Here is a 12,111-nt window from a genome sequence, read left to right as displayed (position 1 = left end):
TTGGAGTAAGCGGATTGCGATCCGCTACACTCGTACTGGTTCTAAGTATAGAACGAAGATTGCCGACCTTAAATAAGCTTCCTTTAAGCGAAAGAGCTACGGGAGCTGCGCTGCACTATGTGTAAACATAGCTTTTTCATAAATATATCAAGACTACCGTAGCGTTTGTTTCACCGTACACTATCATATAAAATCTTTGGAAATGCTGAGTCTCGATACATCTCTACATTGAACCATCAACAGTTGAAGTTTTCAGCAAGGTTCACAGGACATGAAGTGATCCTGCTTATTTAGTCAAAGTGCAAGTATGCGGCTTGCTCTGACGTCAAGACTTGCATATTTGAATGCAGGTCAGGTCAATTCGTCTGTCGTCGAAAATCATCATCAACGGGCTCCGCATTGGTGACCATTTGGTGTAACTGCATGTTTTTAGTTTTGGAACTGCATTCTTTTGACATGGACATTTTGTGACTTAACAAAATAATCGTTGGCTGCAACAAATATATACTGGTTGATATTGGTAAGTAATTTATTTGATATTTCAATCACAAATGCGCGAAAATTCCACCATTGTTGCCCTCCTGTCCTCCGCTGCAAGCGTAGGTCTGACGCTGTATGTGTTAAAGCTGCGTGGAGATATTGCTGCTTTTATAAAAGGCAAGGAAATACCGAAGGGTTGTCTTGAGACGAAGGAGCACGATGGCAATGGCGATAGGCTCTGGACTGCTGAGGACCTTATTGCCATGCGCCGCAGCATCTTTCCTCCCGACTATGACAGCGAAAAGAAGGTGCTTCGTGAGGTGCTGGACAAAATGCTGACAGCAGCTAATTGGGCGCCTACGCACGGCAAGACGGAGCCTTGGCGTTTTGTGGTGTTTGAAGCACTTGAGAAGCGCCTAGAGCTTGGTCAACTAATGGCTGACTGGTATAAGGCCAACGTACCTGCAAAAAAATTTCTTGAATCGAAATACAACAAGATGATTTATAATTGCCAGGTCTCATCCCATGTTATTGCTATTTGCATGAAACGCCAGAAAAGCGGTAAGATTCCAGAATGGGAAGAGATGTGCTCAGTTGCCTGCGCTGTGCAGAATATGCATCTGGTAGCCACGGCACATGGCGTCGCAGCGTACTGGAGTTCTGGCCCGGCAATCACACTAGCGCAAGATATGAAAAATCACTTAAAGCTGGAAGAAAAGGATAAGTGTCTCGGTCTCTTTTACGTAGGTATGCCAAGAAAAGATGTCAAGGTCATAAAGGGATTTCGCAAGCCTATTGGAGACAAAGTTACTTGGGTATCGGCGTAATCTAAAATATGGTCCTTAAAGTCTTTCGTTTTCAAAGACGTAAATGATAGACCTTGAGCTGTTATAAATGTTTCACTTTGAATGTAATATTTATTGCGTCAAAAAAAACGTTTTCTCACTTGGCAGGCAGCGGGTGCATAAGACCACGTTGGAGGCGAAGTGAAAGGAGCCGTGGTGGTTGGAGCTTTAGTGTGCTGAACCGGTGCAGGAGTTGTGGCGGTTGGAACCGGGGTAGCAGTCTCCCCAATTTTAGGCATACCTAGCTCCCTGACAAAGTATCCTTGGTCCCATAGAAGCTTGAACCCACCATAGAAAAATGAGCCGGCTGATTGTCCACCCCAGCAGTAGCCATCACTTTCACCGGGAGGTTTAATCCACATATAGTAGTCCAGGTTTGAATAACCAGTGCTAGACGTTGGTGGCTTGCCGACACCGGCAGTAGGAATGTTACACCAATCATTCGTAGGAGAGCCATTGTAGTTACGGCTCGTATCTACAATGCAGGACATTTCAGTGGACCCAACTGCGGTCTGAAAGTTTGTGCAATATCTAGCACACTCGTCGTTAGAGCGATAGTTTGATGTGTTGATAGTTATCCCCTTCACACGTCCAGATCTTTTAATGTCTATCATAGCAGCAGCAACTTTTGCTGCAAGGTTGGTGTATGCCAACATCCAATACCCGACGTCAAGATATAGATGTGCGTTGGGATTCACTGACAGCGCTGAAACCGCAACCTTGAGGTTTGCAAGGTATCCGGCAGATACACCACATCCATTCTCCTCAGTCAAAAGACCAACAGCATCGGGCTCGACAACGTAAAGCACCTTGCGAGTACCTATGGCATCAGTAAGGTCCTTGAGAAAAGCCTTGTAACTGCTCGTGCTTGACACGCTTCCTGCTGTTGAGAATCCCCCCGAACAGTCTTTTTGAGGAATGCCATAAACAACGATACTGAGACGGGTGTCAGCTGGACACTGGCTAAGCATCCGAGAAATTAAATCAGTTCGTTCTTCTTTCGACGATCGATCTGTGTACCATGACGCGATTGCGTACTTCCTTACCGTCTTCAATGCAGTCGATAGCTCAGGGTAAGCTGTAATTGCTTGTGTATAAGAGTAAGGAACTACGGAGCACAGGTCCTCAGCAAAAACCAATGGAAAAGAGAATACGACATATGACAACATGGCAATCACCAGACTCGAGCTCGACATGATGCCGAATAGCGAAGCTTGATATACCATTCTACAGTTTCAAGATGTTGATTGGAATTGGTTAATGATCAAATGAAGGCTCATTTCATTTGAGATGCATAACAATCAACGGTTTAGCCGAACTAGAAATTTCAATGTGCAATCGCAACACCATCAAAATTTCGGTTTTAGTTTCATCGCGAATGCCGTTGCACACTTAGCACGTAGGCTTTCTGCATGTAGACAAAATTCATGTATTAATTGTTGATGTAACAGCTTGCAATGGGAGTCTCCTAATTATTATCGGGTTATGGGATCAGAACACGACTTGCGACTGCGCGTTCAATCCTCGATTTTTAGGTATATAGGCCATTTAGAATTGATTTGCGAAATGATAAGCCGTTCATCCAACCATAATATAAATTAGCAACAGATATATTGGTACCTTATGTGCTGGGCGCGTGGCAATTACGCAGAATCGCTCGCGTCTTGAGATCAGTGCGACGCTGTTATCTCAATAAGTATGAAACTGCCGGTTATTCTTGAACTCGAGTTCGGGCGGGACTTCGATTGAAGAGACGAATGGACACTGACGATCTGATTGATTCTACACTCATACCCGACGAGAACGGTGTTTTGAACTTGCAAGAAAACCATTGGGTCACACTTGATGAAATTGTGTGGACATATACAGATACGCTGCTGGTGCTCAATGTGTCGGACAACCAGCTCATCCATCTATCTGAATCGATTGGCAACTTGGAATTGCTTCGCGAGCTTCTGGTGGCGAATAATCGTATCACTACACTTCCTATCCAGCTTGCACGATGTGTGAATCTACGTAAGCTCGACTTTCGCTGCAATCGCCTTACGGTGATACCGAGTGAGTTGCATTATTGCAGACAATTGGTGGATCTCAATGTGTCGTATAATGACATTACAATGATACCGATGGAACTAGGACGACTGCAAAACCTGCGCGTGCTCAATGTCGGCTACAACAAGCTTACGCAGTTACCATACACATTGTGTGATTGTTCATCACTGGAGCAGGTAGATTGCGAAGGAAACGAAGATTTGAAAGATATTCCCGATGGCTTACGCAATAACACAAAGCTTATGCTGTGGATTTGCAGCACAGTTAAGCGGCATCACATGGAGATTTCAGAGCTGATTGAGATCAATGAAAATTTGGAACGCATGGCGCGACTTTGCGATGAGGAGCGGTTTCAACTTTGTGAACGAATTGCTGACTTGCAGAGTAAGAAAGATGCGCTGGAAAATGAGCGACCACGGAATTATTTGCTCGTCAAGAAGCATGTAATGCGTGTCACCTCTGAGGTGTGCACTTTAATGTAATATATTGCACACGTCGCAGTTTTTTTACCCTATTTTATATGTTTTAATTTTGAATCTTTGTTAGCCGTCATTCTTTGATTCCCCCATTTTACTGCCGTCGTTTAAAACAAAGGGAGAGTAGTAAACTTGTTTTGCGCGCGCGAGCTCAAGGGACACTATGGACTTGCAGCAAGATGCTTTGGACGAAGCTTATCGCCGCCATAAACAATACTTTCAGGATTTTCTGGAGGATGAGGTGCATGAGATGGATTTTGGGGTCATAAGATGACATTGTTTTAACTTCATAAATTATTGACACAGGGAGGATATGGAAATTACTCAGAAAAGCTGCATAGTATGATGCACCAAAAGAGCTCGCGACTCGTTGTGGATCTAAATGATCTTCGCGAGTATGATTCATCTTTTACAGATCCAGCGGTAGGCAGTCAGGACAATATTGTTAGCCGTATACTGCGCCGACCCGCCGAATTTATACCACCTTTTGAAGAAGCCATCAAGGAGAGGGTATTTAATATCGACAGCTTGTATGGTAGCAAGGAGGCTGAAAGTACCAAGGACATGCAGTTTTATGTGGGTTTTGAGGGCGACTTTGGTCACCACAACGTAAATCCGCGAGGTCTCTTGGCTTCATATCTCACTCAGATGGTTTGTGTCCACGGAATTGTGACCAAATGCTCGGCTGTGCGACCGAAAGTTGTGCGATCTGTTCACTACTGTAAAGAGACCAACGCTATTTTGTCGAGAGAATACAGAGACAACACATCGATCACAGGAGCTCCAACATCGAGTGTGTACCCTACGAAAGATGAAAGTGGCAATTTACTGGAGACAGAATTTGGTCTTTCACAGTATAAAGACTACCAGATGATCAGTATGCAGGAAACACCCGAAACAGCACCTTTAGGGCAACTTCCACGCTCGTGCGAAGTGATTGTAGAGAACGACATAGTAGACAAGTGTAAGCCGGGTGACCGTATCCGAGTTATTGGTATCTATCGCCCGCTTGGAGGGAACAGCACGGCTGCATCTACTGCAGTCTTTCGGACTGTGCTCATCGCTAACAACATTCAGCTCATGGGTAAGGAAGTGAACGGTATTGTCATGTCATCTGGAGACCTTGTAAACGTCCGTGAATTTGCCAAGCGTAAAGACGCGTTTGAAATGTTGTCGCGCTCGATTGCACCGTCAATCTATGGTCACGCTGAGATCAAACAAGCGCTCCTGCTTCAATTACTCGGTGGTGTTGAAAAGAATTTAGAGAATGGCACACATCTTCGTGGCGATGTGAATGTGAGTATGTCGGTATTGGCATAGTTTACTATCGAAATGGCTAATTTTCGGTCTGATTACTGGTCAGATCTTAATGGTAGGCGATCCATCGACGGCTAAGTCCCAGCTTTTGCGCTTCGTAAGGACAATTGCGCCTCTAGCTGTCAATACAACCGGTCGTGGGTCGTCTGGTGTCGGTCTTACAGCTGCTGTGACGACTGATCCTGACACGAAGGAACGTCGTTTAGAAGCTGGTGCCATGGTTTTAGCTGATCGAGGCATCGTATGTATCGATGAGTTTGACAAAATGAGGTAAGCTTGACGAGCTTGTTATCGTAATGAAACTGCGGATTACGTGATCATGCATTACAGCGAAGCTGATCGTGTGGCAATTCACGAAGTTATGGAGCAACAGACAGTGACGATAGCTAAGGCGGGCATTCACGCTACATTAAATGCACGTTGCAGTGTGCTAGCGGCTGCTAATCCCGTGTACGGTCAGTACAACAAAAATAGAAAGCCACAGGAAAACATCGGATTGCCAGACTCGCTTCTGTCGCGTTTTGACTTGCTGTTCGTGGTGCTTGACCGTCTCGACCGCGATGCTGACCGTAATATTTCTGATCACGTCCTGCGTATGCACCGGTATACTTGTCCGGGACAGGAGGGTGTGCCTCTGTCGTTTGAAGTAAGCTCTACAGATCATTTGGCTCTGCTCAGCGAGGTGTCAGGTGACGAGTCAAAAAAGTCGATTTTTCAAAAATTTGACCCTCTTCTTCACGGCGGGCATCAGTCTTCGTCATCCGGTGGGAGTGGAAACGGCATTCTCACGCTAGATTTTCTCAAAAAGTACATTTATTACGCAAAGACGCGGTACCAACCCGTATTGACAGATAGTGCGATTGAGTTAATTTCTGAAGGATACGCAGAGCTTCGTTCGCATCAAAATGCGCGGACCTTGCCCGTGACGGCACGCAGTCTGGAAACGCTAATTCGTCTTGCCTCCGCACATGCAAAGGCTCGATTAAGCAAGACCATTGAAGTTGTAGACGCCGAAAAGGCCATATCGCTGATCAGCTTCGCTCTGTATCACGACGCATCTGAGCCTCTCTCGAAAAATGCACCGTCAAGGCCGGAGGAAACTCCCGAAGTAGAACGAAGTAGCACTTTGAAGTCAATGGCAGAGCTGGAGATTGGAACATCTGTGACGCCAGATCGGCCTGTAGACATGTCGAAAAAACGGGATCGAGGGTCATGGAGGTTTGTCTGAATTAAGTGGTCTATATTTTGATTGTGTAAACTAATCAGCACTGTTTGTATGTTCTTCAGCACTGCTGTGCTTGCAGACGATGTCTTGAGTGTATTGTCGGAACTAGGCACTGACATGAATGAGGATGAAGAAAACGATAGCATCAAGCTAACGGACATCTTGTCAAGGCTGAATGTTGGTCGGTCCAAAGGCGACACAGTTCCGCTTGCTGAGTTAGAAAAAGTCTTGGTTGATCTTGAGGAGCAGAATAAGGTCATGTATATCCAGGATGGTGGTGATCCGATGGTCATGCTTATTTAGGCAGAAGTAAAGGAATAGTTTATATAGTGTTAGAGAAAAAATAAAATAAAAAGAAGATTACACCGTGACCAGTATGTAAAATAACTATTTATTACAATCATCGCCGTCCTCCTCTCGTTTGACGTATTGAATAAGTGTGACGTTCAGATAGTCTTCTATGTTTTTAAAAGCAGCGAAGTGACTACAGGGATCATTTGTCGTTTCCTCAGCTGACATGAGAGCCGAGTCCTGCTTTGAGTTAGCCGCTTTGGTTTTGGTCAAAACATTTACGGCGTGCTTAGCCACATTAGACAGTCGCCTTGATAGCATTTTTTGATATTAGCCAATCAGCAGGTTCATCAAAGACACTACATGTATAAAACACAAAATTTGCATCTGAATTCGATGCAATTCCTCACCCATTAAGATGCTAGCCACCTCGCTCCGCCGCTATAGTGCCTATACCAGACTTCAAGGCCGCCGTGTTCTCTGCTCTACAGCTAAGGAGCGTAGTGCAAGAACCGCAATACCACTCGGCGTTGGCGTAATATCTGGTACGATAATGTTAGAAATTCGAATTTTACATCTCCATTTATGTCTGAGTTGCTCCACTAGGTGGCGTGGCTGGTGTGGTATCGGCACTAACGGGCGTCGGTGGAGGTATCATCCTCATTCCAGTAGGTACTTTCATTTAAGCTAAAACGCAAGATGTTAACTGATTTGATTCAATCTGGAGGCAATGGTCAAGTTTACGTCTTTAACGCAGCAAGCCATCAACGGTACGTCTCTTGGTTCTGTGGCCATTGCCGCCTCTGTTGGTGCGTGGAACTACTTCGAGGCAAAGACTTGCAATGTACCATTAGCTTTAGCCACTACCATCCCGGCAATCATTGCGACTAAATACGGCGTACGAACTGCTCATCGACTTACAAGTAAAGCCTTATCTTTCGTTGTGGGTTCAGCCATGCTGTTGTGCTCGCCATTAATTTTTCTTAAAAACAGCCAGTACATGCCTAAATGGAGCGATAGTCAGGATCCGTTGGATCTTCAGTTTTTTGTACCTCAACAAAAGGATTTGATCAGGGCATACAAGTCCAGTAGCGATGGTGATGAGCTTGCGTCAATTACCGCCAAGTCTGCTGAAATCTCTGCGGAATACGTGGAGCGTGTCAAAGCCAATTATATAGAATTTGTCATTATTAATGCCAAGTATGTCGTTGCTGGTGCGGCAGCTGGGTTTGTTTCGGGACTCTGTGGACTTGGAGGAGGTATTCTCATTACGTCCTATCTCACAGCTGCAAGTGATATGCCACAAGCTACCATCATCGGCACATCACTGCTGTCTGTAGTTCCCACGGCTGCGTCTTCAACCATTTTCAACTTACGTGCCAAGTCAGTTCACTTACCAACTGCAGTCCGAATAGGAGGCTCAATGGCTGCTGGAGCTTACGTAACTTCTAAGTACATCACACAAGGCGTACATGAAGACGTTCTGCGTGGCATACTGGGTGTCACACTTAGTACTGCAGCCCTCGTGATGATGCGCCGTGCATATTAAAGTCATGATCACTAACGATAGAACGTTTTTAATTGCGTCGAAACTGAGCTCTTTTACTTGTTTGTTTTCTTTTCGTATACTGGCTCAAATGTTTTTGGATCTACACCAAAAATTTCAACATAATCTACCGTTGGAATGCCCCAGCTTGTGGTCATCTGTACGAACACACGCCGCAACAGTATATTTGTCTTGCCATTAATCGTAGTCAATGCCAATACGTTGCCGTGCTGGTCCAGACGAATGACACAATTGCGATCACGCAGCGATGCAATTGTCGCCATGTATTCACCCGGCACATCGGACGGCTTGAACGCCACACCGTATGCCGTATTTCGCTCAAGCATATTCAGTTCTTCCCGCGGATGGCCATCTTTTTCATACATAATCCAAAATACTTTAATTGGCGATGTCTCATCAAGCAGCTTACTATCTGACGCCTTGTGTCCAGCATACACGACTGTATTCGAGTTCTATAAAACTACCATTAGCACCTTAAACACAACACAATAGCATGACTCACATTGCTACGCTGAATAATAAAAGCAACGTTAGGTTCCTCTTTTGCCACCATCTTCAAGCTCTCGTCCATAGGAAACAAGTATTTCGTTTCTTTCATCGCATTGGTATCAAAACTAGCAGCACTTTTCAATTATAATTCACCCCAATCGAATTTACCCAAGAACTTACTTTCCTGTCTTCACCTTTCGAGATTGTATCGTGTCATGTCCATTCTGCTTCAAGTGATTATGAGCACTAACCTTGTCTCTGACTGCGTCTGCTTTCGGCGAGGCCACCGTCTTGCTTTTGTTGTTTTGTTTCTTCCTCTTTTCGCTCTTATTCTTTGCAATCAGCGCCTGCTTCTGTTTAATAAGCATGTCCACACCTGCTAGTTCCCTCTCAATCCTTTTACGTCGTGCTTCTAAATCCTTCACCTCATCCTCCAACAGAGATGTCATATCGTGTTGCTCACGCCTTAAAGCTGCCTCTAAGGCCTTAATTTTGTTCTCGCGTTCATCCAACTCACTCTGCAGTGCGCTCACCACAAATTGCGCCTGCTCTGTCGTCTCGTTACCCCATAACCAGCTCATACTTAACACTAAGCTCGACTAGATTGTCTTGCTCTAATCGGCATTCGTGACGCACTGCTTCAGAAAAATTATTTAATCAACATTTAACTTATCAAGTCAAAAAATTATAATAAGAGCAGCACAGGCATATATACATATCAATACAATTGGTGTTACTTTACGAGAACTATGACGTTTAGTTTCTATTTATCGCCGCAGTTTGCGACTTTCATATTTTCGGAAGCTAGAGACAGCTTGATCGTCAGTTGCCTTGTTCTTGCCAGCTACTTTCATCAATATTAGTCAGCCATGTACAATAGCAATAGTAATAGAGCAGTTAGTCACCTTGATGAAATCCCCTCATGCGTTGCTCATCTACAAAGCATCAACCACCTATCATCACCTTTGTCACATCAAATGTCAGCCTCATTCTTCGTACCTTGTGCCAAGCTTTTCAATTCTGCGACATAGTCTGTCCTGTGACGATTGAAATCGGTGCTAAAGTTTCCTGGTACGACTGAACTTGCGAACCCTCCGATCGGATTTAGTTTTTTTGGTAAATTTGAGCCATTCTTTTCTAATGCCCTCATCGTCAGTGCTTCTGTCTTCTTCACGTATGAAACTGGAAGTTCCACCTCAGCGATCCCTGCATTACCCATCAGCATGCCTCCTTCTACTGCGTCGTCATTATTCTTGCTGCAACTTGGTACGTTTGCCTTTAAATGCTCTGGCAACTCAAATAGCTTGTCCTCTGCAGTTTTGAGAGCTGCAATAGCATCATCCACCTTTCCTGTATTATCATTGTTTGAGGACGTTCTCTTCTTCTGCAGTCGCTCTTCAATATATTTGTTCATAAGCTCCTCGTGCTGGTCTTTATCGGTCGTGGTACTCTGACCCGTAAATTGTCCATCTAACAGCGTGAGTAGCTTTTGATTGGTGGATCCGTCTTTTTTGGGGTCATGAAATCCATAATAACTTGTATCAGTCATCGTCTTTGTCTTCTTCTGTGGTTTTGCGACTGTATCTGGCTTTTGAGTGACTAGCTCTTCTTTCAGTATCTGGTCGCGCAGTCTCTGGTCCTCGCGAAGCTCTTCAATGGAGCGCTCGATACGTTCAATTTCATTACCTTCTTCTGCATCTTCATCAGGGTTGTTCTCAACTTCAGTATTCGGTCGGCGGGAGCGTTTACGACCAGCCGTTAAGCGCTTGGTCTTCTTCTTAAAGTTTACTTCCATTCAAAGATTGGATGATTTACTAGTAAATTAGAACGATAAAATTATAAAATTAAATATTACCATCATCTGTTTCTGGAAGTGGCTACAAAGTTGCTAGTGTCGGTTAGTTTTGCTGCATTTGGTCGTCATGCATGTGCGATCGATCAGCACATCAGAAAATGGCTCGATGAAGCACCTTTTGACGGTAATTGTGACTGAAAATATCATCAGTATTTAGTGAGGTTATCGACGTGCAGACCACATGACACTATCTATAAATAACTCAAGCTTCCTTTTTCTGTGTAAATGTCAGATGCCTGACTATGAAATAATCCTTTCGAATGCAATAATAATTTAAAGGACCGAATCATAGGTACTCACGAGTAGCGCTCAATGTAGCTTTCACAAGCTTAATTCTAGAAATGGAACGGCTGACCTGCTGGCAGAGACACGCGATACCACTTTAACTTTTATTTCGCAAGACCTGTAAGCGGTGATCAGTAACGATATATAGAATTGCCGACGATTTCGGTAGCTTGAGCGGAACCACTTCAGTCTTCTTTTTTATGGCATACATCTTTATGGCACATACGATAAGTGATTTTTTTCGAGTCGGGTACCAGGTATTATTTCAAACAATTATGACTGGGTTTTTCGGGTAAATCCACATTAAATTTTACAGGCGAGCGTTAACGACTTCCGATCCTTGTGCTGACAGCTGCTTTGTCCTTCGAGAAAACGAGAGACGTGAGCTATCCTAGCCTTCTCAAGGATCGACAATCCAGCACCCTCGCTCCGTGCGGGAGACGAAGTTGGGCTCTGCCCGTGCTCGCTGTCAGAACCAGCGAGACTTGGTGACTTCAGTGTCGTTAAAACAGGGTTCATTGAGCACGGAAGTCGTTTTTTTCCAACGAATTAAATCGCACTGTCTAGCGGACACGTGAGGCTCGTTGAGGCAATAATCGATGGGGGAGAGTGTAACGGGGTTACACGTACCTGGTAACAGGGATGTGTGTCACACGATATGTGCATGGTGTGACTGCACCCAAACAAGAATACGGTATGTGGCTAGGTAGCCATTACTTAAGCATGTTTTTAGATTTTTCTATGTATCAAGGAAAATCTAAACACTTAGAATTAGGCGGCTTTGCCGCAGATTAAAATAAATAAAGTCAGTTTTGAATCAAAACCGAAGAGTTAAATAGCCTTGGGTTAAGGCAAAAATTACTCTTGGGTAAAGCATATTGCGATCTGCTAGCTCGTACTTGTTCTACGTATAGAACGAAAGGTCGGTGACCTAAATCACGCTTCCTCTAAGCGCAACGATACGGCAGCCCTGCTGCAATTGTTGCGTATAGTAAATAATTCAAAAATTGGCAGTTTCAATTTCAAATATATGTCAAATTTGACGGAGATCCAGAGCGTTGACAGGCACTCGGATTCCTTCTGGGAGAGCATACGAAGCAACCTTCTGTGCGTTATTAGCACGGACTCTTGAAGTCAATGCTTTCTCTGTGCAAATTACACTGCAAACGCTTTTCACTTGGTAGCGCAAGTCTTTAATCCGACGGCCAATGCTTGATAGAAAGTGAGGT

At 44.4% G+C, this 12,111-nt stretch overlaps 7 protein-coding genes across 7 annotated transcripts; 3 read left to right on the top strand and 4 right to left on the bottom strand.

Moving 5' to 3' along the window:
• Positions 1-551: 551 nt before the first annotated feature.
• Positions 552-1,307, top strand: PHALS_14267 (nitroreductase; the record flags this gene model as incomplete). The annotated part of the gene is made up of 1 exon (XM_024730047.1): positions 552-1,307. The coding sequence occupies one exon, from the start codon at positions 552-554 to the stop codon at positions 1,305-1,307; it is 756 nt and encodes a 251-aa protein (XP_024580363.1).
• A 98-nt stretch (positions 1,308-1,405) lies between these two features.
• Positions 1,406-2,551, bottom strand: PHALS_14266 (glycosyl hydrolase family 6 protein; the record flags this gene model as incomplete). The annotated part of the gene is made up of 2 exons (XM_024730046.1): positions 1,406-2,284; positions 2,372-2,551. 2 exons carry the CDS (start codon positions 2,549-2,551, stop codon positions 1,406-1,408), a joined length of 1,059 nt encoding a protein of 352 aa, XP_024580362.1.
• Positions 2,552-3,082: 531 nt separating this feature from the next.
• On the top strand, positions 3,083-6,698 carry PHALS_14265 (dna replication licensing factor mcm3; the record flags this gene model as incomplete). Its single annotated transcript, XM_024730045.1, has 8 exons — positions 3,083-3,131; positions 3,195-3,383; positions 3,462-3,841; positions 4,029-4,094; positions 4,160-5,149; positions 5,217-5,440; positions 5,501-6,388; positions 6,458-6,698. The coding sequence occupies 8 exons, from the start codon at positions 3,083-3,085 to the stop codon at positions 6,696-6,698; spliced, it is 3,027 nt and encodes a 1,008-aa protein (XP_024580361.1).
• PHALS_14764 (uncharacterized protein) lies at positions 6,698-7,065 on the bottom strand. The gene has a single exon (XM_024730044.2). It carries the CDS (start codon positions 7,005-7,007, stop codon positions 6,783-6,785), a length of 225 nt encoding a protein of 74 aa, XP_024580360.1. The 5' UTR covers positions 7,008-7,065; the 3' UTR covers positions 6,698-6,782.
• Positions 7,066-7,104: 39 nt separating this feature from the next.
• On the top strand, positions 7,105-8,235 carry PHALS_14264 (4-toluene sulfonate uptake permease; the record flags this gene model as incomplete). The annotated part of the gene is made up of 3 exons (XM_024730043.1): positions 7,105-7,231; positions 7,293-7,354; positions 7,414-8,235. The coding sequence occupies 3 exons, from the start codon at positions 7,105-7,107 to the stop codon at positions 8,233-8,235; spliced, it is 1,011 nt and encodes a 336-aa protein (XP_024580359.1).
• A 53-nt stretch (positions 8,236-8,288) lies between these two features.
• Positions 8,289-9,323, bottom strand: PHALS_14263 (uncharacterized protein; the record flags this gene model as incomplete). The annotated part of the gene is made up of 4 exons (XM_024730042.1): positions 8,289-8,605; positions 8,663-8,705; positions 8,756-8,867; positions 8,923-9,323. The coding sequence occupies 4 exons, from the start codon at positions 9,321-9,323 to the stop codon at positions 8,289-8,291; spliced, it is 873 nt and encodes a 290-aa protein (XP_024580358.1).
• A 186-nt stretch (positions 9,324-9,509) lies between these two features.
• Positions 9,510-10,537, bottom strand: PHALS_14262 (Uncharacterized conserved protein; the record flags this gene model as incomplete). Its single annotated transcript, XM_024730041.1, has 3 exons — positions 9,510-9,586; positions 9,648-9,677; positions 9,742-10,537. 3 exons carry the CDS (start codon positions 10,535-10,537, stop codon positions 9,510-9,512), a joined length of 903 nt encoding a protein of 300 aa, XP_024580357.1.
• Positions 10,538-12,111: the final 1,574 nt, after the last annotated feature.

This window comes from Plasmopara halstedii (assembly GCF_900000015.1).
Source record: "Plasmopara halstedii genome assembly, contig: Scaffold_816, whole genome shotgun sequence".
Lineage (NCBI taxonomy): Eukaryota > Oomycota > Peronosporomycetes > Peronosporales > Peronosporaceae > Plasmopara > Plasmopara halstedii.
This window is presented reverse-complemented; position numbering and strand designations above follow the sequence as displayed.